Source organism: Centroberyx affinis, unplaced genomic scaffold (assembly GCF_046629955.1).
Source record: "Centroberyx affinis isolate AG114_WGS23_722 - 3 ecotype Tasmania unplaced genomic scaffold, CSIRO-AGI_Caff_v1 ptg003984l_1, whole genome shotgun sequence".
NCBI classification, from domain to species: domain Eukaryota; kingdom Metazoa; phylum Chordata; class Actinopteri; order Beryciformes; family Berycidae; genus Centroberyx; species Centroberyx affinis.
The window spans coordinates 87,329-100,687 of record NW_027281802.1 but is presented as its reverse complement, the minus strand read 5'-3'; the positions used below and the strand labels follow the sequence as shown (position 1 = coordinate 100,687).

Genomic DNA, 13,359 nt, shown 5'->3' with positions numbered 1-13,359 from the left:
TCTCTCTCTCTCTCTCTCTGAGTGCAATCTGTCCCTCCTTGTTGATGGGTGTTGGTGTAGTATGCACACACACACAAACACACACACACACACACACACACACACACACACACACACACGCACATTCATTCTCTTCAGTCTAGCAATTCCCCTCTGTCAGAAGCTGATTTACAGGCCAAACTAGAGAACATTTGCCAGACTGGCTGATACTACACTGGAAATAAACTCTCTATTCTCTATCTCCCTTTTCTCTCTCTCTCTCTGTTCCCCTCTTCCCTTCATCTCTGCATCCTTCCTGCCTCTGCTTCTCCATCCTCCTCTCTTCTACTTCCACTCCTTTCTCTCTTCCCTCCTTTGCTTTCTCTGTTCAACCGCCGTCTTCCATCCCCTTCCTTCCCTCCCTTCCTCCGTCTCCATCTTTGTTTCTGCCCGCTCCCAGGCTTCCTCAGCACCGGTGACCAGTCCGCCAAGGGTAACTATGGCCTGCTGGACCAGATCCAGGCCCTGCGCTGGCTCAACGAGAACATCGGCCACTTCGGCGGAGACCCGGAGAGGATCACCATCTTCGGCTCCGGGGCCGGGGCGTCCTGCGTCAACCTCCTCATCCTCTCGCACCACTCGGAGGGTAAAAACAAAGACTCTCGCCGGCTGTCGTTGCATTCTGTTTCTTGGTTTAATTTTTATCTATCCGTGTCTCTATCTACATCTCTCTTTCTCTCTCTCTCTCTCTCTCTCTCTTTTCTATAGAGGCATTAACATATAGAGGCAGAAGCACTCGAAGGCACAGGGTTTGCACTGGTCATGGGATTCCTGGAATATCATGGAGTTTTGAAAGTCAGGGAATCTGATAAATTATCTGGGAAAGTCAGGGAATGTCAGGGAATTTTACAAATGGACCACTTTACAGGAATATAGCAGAATGTATTTTATAAATTGCTTCACGCATTCACTGCATTAGACGGTGGTTTTCAGCCCAACTGTAGTGGAAACCAGACATTCCAACAATCCCAGCCTCTGTCATATCAAATAAAGCAATTCTCCTTTGGAATATACGTTCTCTTGCTAAATAAACGTTCTCTTGCTTGAGAAAATTTGGAGAAAATTGAGGACCTTTGACGTCGGCGATGCGTTCGCCTTGCCGCCATTGTTCCGATGACACTTCCCACAATTAGTGGCTGTCATTGTGACTCAGACACATCTTATGATCAGCCTTATTTGCATTGAAAGTGGTAGTTATTGCTCAGAAGTATATGTAGATAACTTCATTTACATTGCATTAACAGCAAAGGCGCAGTGTGTCACTCTTTCCTTGGCGGTGCAATTAAGTGCGCGTTCCATCCACTGTGGGTGGTTTGTAAATTGGACCGACTTTTTCTCTGTCTCGTTTGCAAAGGTTAAACGGGCGCAACTGCATCGCAATCCTTTAGTGGATTCTCCTAAATGTTCTGAGCCCATATGGTGTAAAATCAAGAGTGCAAAATAGGGTGAAACAGAAAAAAGCAATGTCCAGTAGGATTAAGACTAACTAAATGTAAAAAGGTAAAACAATTATATGGAGAGACATTCACACTTGGGTATCAACACCCTGTAGACCATTATTGTCAAAACATCAGTATTTATTTTCCAAGTCGATGTACTTTCTAGAATTCTAAAAATGCAGGCATTTAAAGGCAGAAGATTGATAAAATTTGGAGAAAAATTGAGGACCTTGTATTTATGGTGATGGAGAACATCATCTCTCAGTGGCCTGGGTTCTTGGCCTGTCTGTTGTTAACCTGACATGGACATGGTCATTCATAGCCTGGATCCAGCCCCGTGAATGGCTTGTTTTGGTTTTCACTTGTTAACCACAAATTTCATAATTAATGGGACTGGCAGGGCCGTCTTTGTGGCTGCCTTTCTGAATTCATCATCACCTGGACTGGTGATATTTCAGCCCTCAGCTTCGATCACTCCTGACTAATCCCTGAATAGCCGCAATGCATATTTACACACATCGATACACGTCTGTATATTTGATCTATCAGAGGATAGACTCTAGACTCAAACCATGTGCCATGGAGAACCAAGCAGGTTTTCATTCCAGCCAAACACTGCAGCAGCTGATTAGTTCCTCCTGTCTGGTTGAAGCTGTGCTAATCACCTGCTGTAGTGTTTGGGTGGAACACCGCAGACTCTCGGCCCTCCATGGTGCATGGGTTGAGACATCTGCTATTGGCTGGTCTTTGGTGCCAGGTGATGTCACTACCTGTTCTGCTGGTGATGTAGAAGGTGACATCACCTGGCACCAAAGACCAGCCAGTAGCAGATGGCCAGTTCAGTACCCACTTTTCACCATTAGGTGTCAGGCTTCACCACATATTTGGGTGGGGTTTAGTTAAAATGTTTGGTTGCTGCGATTACTTCATGTATTATCCTCAGTACTCTGCATTTCTCTTTCTTATCTGTATCTATTATTTGCTGTTGTGACAAACCACACATTGTGTAAAGTAAAACTGAATCACAGTAGCAAGGTCTTGATTTACCCATGTGGATAGATGGAAACTCAGGCGAGCAGCATCCAGCCCACAGATGGACCAGTCCAGTCCAGAGTGCTTGATACCTCTATGCTCAAAGGAAATGCCCGTCCCCTGAATCGAGGAATTTAAAACGGTTGTGCGGTTAATGAGCGCGTCCAGGTTGGATCCAGGCTATGTCATTCATGTCTATGGAAGATAAATGACATGGAGTTAAATGCCGTAGCTCCGACATTACCCCACATTACCTGACTTTGGCGAGCGCTCTCGGCTCTTTCAGCGGTCCGTCGCTCCGCAGCAGAGATGCTTCGCCTCCGTAGATAATATACATGCATCTGACCTTGTGCGCTCCCCGTCACCAACAACGCACCCCGAGGCCTAAGTGTTAACATTGCACCACCAAAGAGAGAGGCCTACGGACCAATCGGCTTTGATCTGCATCGAGATCAGCGTGGCTGACGACCCGCAGCCAAACGGTCACGCACTCGCCGCCTTTGATCACGCCGCTCTTGAAGCCGTCCTCCTCCGACCATAACTTCTCTGTTCTCTCCACTGCTAGAGGACTCTCTCTCTCTCTTTCTCTCTCTCTATCTCTCTCTCCTTTTCACTTTCTCCCTCCCTCCCTCTCTCTCTTCTCCTCATTTTCTCTCACACACACACACACGAACCGCAGAGACGGACCGAATCAGAGCAGAAATAGTGGATGAAAAGAAAGAGAGAGATTAGAGGGAGCGTGTTCACAGACCCGTACATCTGTTTCAATCACCACTCTGTCTGTGTGTGTGTGTGTGTGTGTGTGAGAGAGAGAGAGAGAGTCTAAAGCATCAAGCAGACGTCTCACGCATCTCTCTAATTTTGACTCATTTTGTCTGCATAGATGTGTCTTGAAAACAAATGTGTGTCGCCTAAGCTTGAGTGAGCATCACATGCACTGCTGTATCACTGTGTCCATTCAACACCTCCATAATTATGTGTGTTTTTTTGTTTTTTGTTTTTTTTTACCGCTAATGTCTGTTAACCCCTCCTCATTAACCCAGGCACGCCCAACCATTTTTGTCTCATTGGCAGGTGATCCCATCTGGAGGTCAGAAAGTTCAAGAGACCCCAATATTTCTAAGATGTGAAAACTGTGTTGACAACATGCTGATATTCAGGGTTGGCCTATAGTTTAAGGAGTACCTTTGGCATCTCCAGAGTGCCCATAATCACAGTAAAGAACGTATTTATGGGTATTATGGCTTATACAGTGGACAGATACAATGCTTGTTAACTGTCTGAAAAGGTTTGATCAAAGTAGCACACGCACATAAGAATAAAAAATCACTATTTAACTCCCTGGTTACCACAATAATTAGCATAGCAACCCATCACGTACCATTAGGGATGGGACGATATATCGAAATTCAATATCATATCACAATACGTATCGTGGGACAGAAAAATGAATCGTGATATTAGCTCCATGTTATTCTGCTGTAGTAATCACAAATGAGACGGCTTGCCCATCACAATTTCACAAGCTCTCCATCAATATTATATTATTGTCACTTTGTAATGACATTTTAAAATTATTGTTTACATTCTAGCGAGCCAATGCTATCGCTAGAAAGAATCGTGGCTCAGAAATAAACATAATTCCGTCACAGTCAGACTTTGTTGTCACTGAACTTTTATTCATTGCATCGTATCTTGGTTGTATTGAACCGTAAACCCCATATCGCAAATCATATCGTGAGAAAAGCATATTGTCCCATCCCTACTAGCCATGCTTTATGGGAATTATCAGCCTCATTATCAGATTGCTTGGCTAAAACTACCTGTTGTATAAAGACGTTTCATTCCTCAGGTGAACAGGGTTTAATCAGGGTTATGTGCAGGCTCTGTCCTCTGTCCAAATGACAGCCAGCAATGATTATAGTCATTTTAGTTTGATCACATATTTTTTTATGGATCCCCACTTTAACATCAGTGGGACCCTAACGGTTGGGAAAGCCTGTATTAACCCCTTGTCTCCCATTGCTGACAACCCCCCTCCCCACGCTGCTGCCACCCGCCCATTCTCACTCCTCTCTCTCTTTCCGCCTTGTCATCACCCTGTCTTCATCATCGTCCTCGTCTTCATCAACGTCTAACGGTCTAACATCAGCCCTCCAGACGCCGCCTGTCAGTCACATCCCCCGGGGGCGCCAGGTAAGGAGCCTGTCACCCTCCACCCCTCCGCCACCCCCATCCCTCCCTTAAGGGACACCAATCATGTCAACAACACAGTCAACACAAGTCAAGCCCGACAGCGGAGTCGTACAGGATGGATGGCAGGGTGGAAGTGGCAGACTGGAGGGAAAGAGGGGGTTTTGTTGTTAGAGATACTGATGTGATGGGGGGGGGGGGGGGGGGGGGGATAGAGGGGAAGACACGCAGCAGAGATATTTGGGAGAAGAGGACAAGAGGGGAAAGAGAGAGAAAGATAAATGGAGATGCGCTGAGGGTGTAACGCAGTCGAGGGAGGTAAAAGAGGCGGAGAAGGAGGAGAAAAATGCTCTGACATGGCAAAGCAGAAAGGAGAAGTAGCCAAATAGAGGAGGGCACTGAGCGGGGAAGGCAAGAGGCACTTAGGGAGTGACAAAGAAACTGACTTTTGACAACGAACGAAATAATAGCCAACCCCCCCATCTCTCTGTCTCTCTCTCTCTCTCTCTCCCTCTGTCTCTCTCGGTGCGGATAGGTAGGTCTAGCTGTTTCCGAGCTACTTCCTACTGTAATTGATTTCCCAGGGAAAGGGGGCTCTGCGGCTCTGCTTAATAATTAACCGACCAATCTTCAGCTCCGGGAGAGGGAGAGGAGAAAAAAAGGAGTGCGAGAGAAAACGAGGGAGGAGGCGAGGGAGGCAGGCGGCCCCTTAATGAGCCACTTGAGTGGTTCAAACAGCACAGGACAGGCAGAACTAAGGAGACAGAGAGAGAGGGAGAGAGAGAGAGAGAGGAAACAGCCAGCGCAAGAGAGAGGAAAATGGCTGTCTTGACGCCCCAGACAAGCTTATTCCCAGTTCTGCCTCTTGTCTGAGTTGCAGCGCCATAGCAAGCCATATCTGAGATGCTTTGGGTCTGCAGTCCCATGCTGTATCTATCAGTCTTGCTCCAGTGACATTAGATTAAAAAAAAGGAAAATTTTGAGAATGGAAAAGGAGAAATTGGAGAAGTTATATATGATTCACACATCAAGCAGAGGCTCTTCTTTCCTCCAGCTGCAGTCAGACAAGACAACTTCACACAGCTCCGTCCGTAAAGTCTGTGCAAAGTCCCTTGACGAAATGCACACGTGACATTTAGCGAGACCACCGACATTCAAACATATTTTTAGGATATGAAGGGCCAATGCGTCGCGTCTCTCCGCATACAGTACCTTAAAAAATCCCCATCTCTCTCCGTCCTCCTAGGTCTGTTCCAGAGGGCCATAGCCCAGAGTGGCACGGCCATCTCCAGCTGGTCCGTCAACTACCAGCCCCTCAAGTACACCCAGACCCTGGCCAGGAAGGTGGGCTGCACCTACACAGAGACGGCCGACCTGGTCGACTGCCTGAGGCGCAAGAACTTCCGGGAGCTGGTGGACCAGGACATCCAGCCGGCCCGCTACCACATCGCCTTCGGCCCCGTGGTGGACGGAGACGTGGTGCCCGACGACCCCGAGATCCTCATGCAGCAGGTGAGTGTTAGTGGAGGAGGATTGGCGGCAATGTAAACATGGTCTACACTGGATTTTGGAAGTTCTTACTTTCTGATTTCCTGTGAAAAATCTCTTCATGTGTAAAATCAAGTGGAGGAGTAGAAATAAGAAGTGGTGGAAAGAGTACTAGAATGTCCTACTCAAGTGGAAGTACTGTTACTTTGCTGATATTTTACTTAAGTAGAGTAAGGAGTAAAATGTACTCTTTTAGAAAAGAGAACATTGTTAGATGTGATGTTTTCCATGCAATTCTAAAAGGACTAGAGGACCGAGTTCAACCTTGACTCCTTTAATTAGAACATTTGGAAATTACAAAATAAAGTGCACAAAGTAAAGCAAGATTACTCTTCTCTCCTTTGCTGACTGACTGTTCACTACAAATGGCTCCACAGTTTGTCAATTTACGATGGTCCAGTTTCTGATGCTTATGGAGAACCACAAAATTTCATTCAGTACTTCAGTAAAAATGTAATTAAGTAAAAGTAAAATTACTGACTTTAAAAAATACTCCTAGTAAATGTAATTAGTTACTTCCACCCTTGGAAATAAGCATGTGTGAAAGCAATTCAGATGGTAATGCAACAATGATGGTTATCACAATTAGTTTCATATATTGATATATTAGTGACAGTCCTTTACAGGTGAATGATGATGATGATGATGATGATGATAATACTTTGTCAGATCCAGTCTGAAATCTTTCTTGCATCACAGCAGCTCCATTTGCAACATCACAGAAAAGACAAAAATTAAGACAGGACACAAAAATACACACATTCAACATATCATTAACAATCACAGACGTCAATATTCAAGGCCCTTCAACGTACATTTGATCTGGGATTAAGCTCCATATTTAATTTTAGGATTGACTGGTGTACAAAAGAGTGCTTCAGTCTAACCCTGTTAAATCATGGAACCCTATATCTCTGATTTGATGATAACAATTTATATTCACTGTTCAGGACGTGGTTGGGGTCAGAGACGATGTTGTTGGCCAGCCTTAATATGTTATTATGGTAGGCTGATTCATAGAGTTTCTCAAGTGGTTGGGCTACAATCTTTGAGCAGATTTTTATTTGGTGGAGCAGTTTTGACTTTAAAGTAGTGGACAAACACTTGTACCATGTATTATTACAATACTGTAGAACACTCATAATCACAGAAGTAAAAAACAAAAGAAGAATTTGTCTACTCGCCCCAAAAGACCTAAGGCAGTGGAGGAACCAAATTCTTTGTTTTGTCCTTTGGCAGACAGTTTCAATGTGGTCTTTCCAAGATAACAGATGGTCTATCATTACACCCAAGTATTTATATGAAAATACCTGATTGATTTTTTCATTATGGATAACAATAGAAACTGTATGAGAGTCAGATGGTGAGCCAAATACAATCTCTTCCATTTTCTTTGTGTTAATCTCAAGAGCATTATTATCACTCCACTCAACCACCTTGTTCACACCAAGTTGGTGCAGCCCAGGGTTGCCTGAGTTACTTAACAGAGATATTAGAACTGTATCATCAAAATACTTTAAAATATATTGATTTGGTGTATCTGTACGGCAGTCGTCGGTATAAAAAGTGAAAAGCATGGCTGAACTCACACAAAAATCAACACGAAAATCCTTTACAGGTTAGGTAAGATTAGCACTGTAGTTTACAGTGCTGTAAATTAGCGTATACTGAGGAACAAGAGAGGTGTGAAGTTTGCTGCTACTTTATTAGGCTGCTATTCCCCATTAGATCCCCAAAACCATTCATAACCTCTAAGAAGTAATCAGAGGAGAGCATCAAAAAGTGTATGGTTCATTTGAGGGACGCTACAACCCAAAGTCTTTAATTGAGCTCTTGCTGTGCGTGTGGAAAACATTGTGTTAATTGCCACTGTAGACTTGAAAAGCCCCACGAGCCCAGTGCTTACAGGTCTGAAGAAACAGGAGCCATAGCCTGCAGCAATACTGTAGAACTGTGATTTGATGTATTAACCACCTTATGCTGAAGCAAACCTGTTTCCAGAACAAATCTGTTCAGCAGTAAAATGTTATTATATTTGTCCTTGTCTCCTATTGAGCCTTGAGTGGTGCTATTATATATACATGAATATCCTAACAGTAATTATACCGTTCTTTATCCTTTTATACTCTGCAGGTTTATGTTTTCTTGGCATTAATTTAACCTAAAAAGATGTATAAAATTATTATAAACCTACTCTAACCTTAACCTCACAGCTGAAAGCAAAAGACAAAATTGTGATCAGCAATGTTTGAAGCTACAGTGCTTCTTGATTCATGCCTTGCCCAGAAAGTTGACTTGGGTACCATTTCAATACTCAATGTGTTCTTCCCTCCCTGCACCACCAGGGGGAGTTCCTCAACTATGACATCCTGATAGGAGTGAACCAGGGAGAAGGGCTGAAGTTTGTGGACGACAGCGAGGACAACGACGGCATCACTGCCGCCGCGTTCGACTACACCATCTCCAACTTTGTCGACAACCTCTACGGATACCCCGAGGGTGAGGAGTCACAGCATCATCCTCCTTCCAGGGCTCGCCTCCCTGTCTTCCATCCTCTGTCCTCTCCCTCTTCTCACGTGACAGTGCTTTGTAGAGTTTTTCATTCTTTAGTGTTTATTAGGAGACAGACAAGACTAATATTCAAAGAGAAAATGTAAAAATAGTCGGGAAATGTACAGTTATGACAAAAGACAACAGTACAATCCATTATTTAGGACGCTTCAATAAATAAGCATCCTGAAACCTGAGCTAGATGACAGTGTTGTTGAAACACACATTACATCTCCTTCTTGGATTATTAAAAAAGCAGTGTTTTGTTTTTTGAAAAGACAATTTACTACTTGCTGAACAGATAAAGCAACATATTCCACTTCGAAATGGCCCAAAATAAAACTATTCTTAATTTAGGTGTAGGGATTGTGCTTGACCCATACTTCCTTGCATCATGACAATGTAAAACAACGTAAAAGTAATGTTCTGTTGTGTTTTAGTTTACAAGAAAACAAGAATTCCATGTTTTATGTCCATGTGCAGCATCATCATATGCTTTCTACATTACATATTTCATTAACACACATAAACAAAGACCTGCCCCAGCGTGTGCAGTGGCTTAAAAAAAAAAAAAAACACAGCATCCAAGAGAAATACAAACCATTAAAACATTATGTGGGAAAAGGATGAAAAGAGAGATAAAATACGAAACCGGCGAAGTGGATCAACCAAGACGGGCATACTAAGGAGATTGCCTATCATCTAGATTATCTTTCGCCGCGGTGGGTCTTTGTTTTGGCCTTTGAGGCACCGTGGGCAGTAATGCTGTCTCTCATCGTCCCCCAGGCAGCCGGCTCTCAATCACAGTGCTGTTGTTCCTAACAGATCGGCCCGCAAACCCCTCGCAGCAGGCCACAGTCAAAATACCGACACATTTGGATAATGCAGTCACGCTCCCTCTCAAGTGCCCGTCACTCATTCTGCTCGCTGAGAGGCATATTCTCTCCCCTGCCCTTTGTGTCGCTCAGTCTGTCCTCTCTCTCTCTCTCTCTCTCTCTCTCCCACTATCTGTCTGTCTATCTCACACACACACACACACCTCCTTTCATTCCTCTCCATTCCTGTCATTCCGCCTCAACTCATCAACATGTACTTCTCTCTCCCTCGACCCTCTATTTCACTCTCATCTCTCAAAATGTTCTATCCCTGCCATTACTTCTCTCCTGTTGTCTTTTCTCACTAACCTGACACAATTTCCCGCTTTTCCTCCATGACCCCCCCCGCCTTCTGTCTCGATTTCTCCCCCCCAATCTTTCTCGCTCATCCCTCTCCTTGCCCTTCCCATCTTGTTTTTTCCTCCCTGTTTTTTTTCCCCCCTCTCTCTGTCTCGTCACTCTCTCCCTCTACTCTTCCTCTCTCTCTGTCCGTCCTCCAGGTAAAGACATCCTGAGGGAGACCATTAAGTTCATGTACACAGACTGGGCAGACAGGGACAACGGCGACATGCGGAGGAAGACCCTGCTCGCTCTGTTCACAGACCACCAGTGGGTGGCGCCGGCCGTGGCCACCGCCAAACTCCACGCCGAGTTCCAGTCCCCGGTTTACTTCTACACCTTCTACCACCACTGCCAGACGGAGACGCGACCCGAGTGGGCCGACGCCGCCCACGGGGACGAGATACCCTACGTGTTCGGTGTGCCCATGATTGGCGCCACAGACCTGTTCCCGTGCAACTTCTCCAAGAACGACGTGATGCTGAGCGCCGTGGTGATGACCTACTGGACCAACTTCGCCAAGACCGGGTAGGTGGAGCCTTGCTGAGGAAATTCTCTCAGGATTCTCTCAAATACTGAAAGGATACTTTGACACGTAAGGGCTCAGGGGGGATCAAAAGCTAAAAGCTCTGGTTGGGGGACAATCTCACAAACCACTATGCCATCTTTCTGCCGCCACTATGTAGGATGTAGATGTTGATAGAGTTGTAGCGAGGCACATTTCACTCCTTCTGCTTTAAGTTCATATTAAGTGTGATATCAAACTACAAAGATAGAAAATGAAGATGATTGATGGTAACTTAATACAGAAATTTGTGAAACAGACAGATTAAAACCTTGTATTTGACTGTACTTGAAATCCTGTAACTGAGATGTCCTCTGTTCTCCACCAGGGACCCTAACCTGCCGGTCCCTCAGGACACCAAGTTCATCCACACCAAGCCCAACCGCTTCGAGGAGGTCATCTGGACCAAGTTCAACTCGAAAGACAAGCAGTACCTCCACATCGGCCTGAAGCCCCGCGTCAGAGACAACTACAGGGCCAACAAGGTGGCCTTTTGGCTGGAGTTAGTGCCCCACCTCCACAGCCTCCATGAGGACCTCCTCAGCACCAGCACCACCCGATTGCCCCCGGGCCCGGGCTCCGTCACACCCAGACCGTGGCCCAGGACGCCCGGCCGCACCACTCCCCACCCCTACCCTACCTTCCCGTCCGACCCGGAGCCCGAGGGCTCGGAGCGTCCGCACCAGGACCTTTTCCCCGGGGACACCCGGGACTACTCCACCGAGTTGAGTGTAACGGTCGCCGTGGGCGCGTCGCTCCTCTTCCTCAACATCCTGGCCTTCGCGGCGCTTTACTACAAGCGTGACAAGCGGCACGAGATGCGACGCCACCGGCTGTCCCCTCAGCGGGGCGGCCCCGCCAACGACCTGGCCCACAGCCAGGAGGAGGAGATCATGTCTCTGCAGATGAAGCACTCGGAGCACGACGCACACCACGACATGGAGCCCCTCCGGCCCCACGACATCCTGCGGCCCGCCTGCCCGCCCGACTACACGCTGGCGCTGCGCCGCGCCCCCGACGACGTGCCGCTGATGACACCCAACACCATCACCATGATCCCCAGTACCATCACCGGCATGCAGCCCCTCCACGCCTTCAACACCTACCCCTCCACCGGCCACAACAACACCCTGCCCCACCCCCACTCCACCACCAGGGTATAGTAGGGACTGGCCCCACACAGCGCCACCTAGGGGCCGGGAGGACTGGCTCTACTACCGATCTGGATGAGGAGGCCTCTGGATCTGGGCCTTAGTTCCGTTCTCTTACTCTCTTGTTTCTCCAAAAACAACTCGACCTCCTCCATCATCTGCTGTCAAACTGAGCAGCTCCCTCCACTGGTGGTGTGTGGAGATGCTACTGAACTGCAAGGCAGCGGATGACCATTTTGGGGGTGATTCAGATATTTTCAAAGACACTGTTTTCAAAGGAGGTCTACTGTTCCCTCAATCAGACTAAAGCCCCCTGAAATCTGTCGATGGGACGAATGTCTTTCACCCCTCTCAATGTTTTCCCCCTTTTTACTTTGGTGTCATCTCTTTTCTCTCCCTGGTGTTTTATGTGCTTAATAGCCTTCTCTTTTCTACATCTGCCTCTTATCCCAGCTCTGTTCCTCTCATTCAACGTGTGATTCTCTCCCTCTCCCCAGCGCTCCCTCTAAGGATTCATAAACTACTGAGTTGTTGGAGTCTTTTTCTTAAGGGGGGGCCATAGAGTACATACAGTAAGAATATAACTATGAAAACATTGATATCTGATACTGTCATTCTACCAGCATTCTTGGTGCCAAGTATGTACTACTGTGTTTGTTTTCCCATCCAGGGAAAAACTAAAGAAAATTCTAGAGTATTCCTATTTACTGTCAACTAACAGATGCTGTGTGTTCTCATGACAAAGTGCCAAATTGGCCTCTCTTGTGTTTTTCTTTCTTTCATCTTTTATTTTTTTCTCCAAGCATTTGTTTGATTGTTGCTTTTTTGTGGAAAGATTTTTTGCTGAAAATATAGATATAGAGAAATGATATTATATATAGTTATATATAAATGTGTACAAAGGAGAAAGTATATAAATGGGTTTTTTCTCAGTGGGGATCTATGCATGAATTATTTTTAAAGATGATGACGGGGGAAAGGACACTGTATCTGTCAATGCACGTTTCCCAAATCTAATCAAATCATATCTGTCTCCACTTTGGATATTTTGTTCTTTGTTTTTCCTCTCTGTAACAAGAAAACCCTGAAGTCACCCAACAAAGCCTCTCCACCTCCCAACCCTCATTTACAGACAAAATCATTGCCACAAATCCTAGAAAGTGTTATGGTGAAAGCAACAACTGTGAACATAATTTCAAATACTCATTCCTCCATCTTTCCCTCTCCCTCATGACATTGTTTAGAGGTATTGCACCAACCGATTGATGCAGCACGCCAACAGCCTATCCAACAGTAGCTACTTTCTATATGGAGATGATTGGTCTTTAGGGTACGTGAAGTACCAAAGTTGTTGTTGTAGCTTGCCTGTACAGAATTATTTTTGTATTTCAGTCAGGGCGAGAAACAAGGAAAAGACAGGCAGCTTCTCCTCTTTTACTCTACACTCTCCTACTCCCCTACTCTCACACTGTCTGCGCCCCTATTTCCAGCACATGCATATTCTGTTTGATGTGTGTGTGTGTGTGTGTGTATACGTGTACGCATGCACGTGCGTGAGGCAAGCGTGTCAGTATTGCTTCACGTGGGCATAGGTGGGCCTAATTAGAGAGCAAAGAGATAGAGAGGCA

The 13,359-nt window shown here is 45.8% G+C and overlaps 1 protein-coding gene across 1 annotated transcript; it reads left to right on the top strand.

The window, feature by feature from the left end:
- Positions 1–439: 439 nt before the first annotated feature.
- On the top strand, positions 440–11,743 carry nlgn2a (neuroligin 2a; the record flags this gene model as incomplete). The annotated part of the gene is made up of 5 exons (XM_071541977.1): positions 440–625; positions 5,950–6,215; positions 8,597–8,750; positions 10,177–10,543; positions 10,909–11,743. Coding segments are annotated over 5 exons (1,808 nt in total), but the record flags the coding sequence as incomplete, so codon positions are not given.
- Between the last annotated feature and the right edge of the window lie 1,616 nt (positions 11,744–13,359).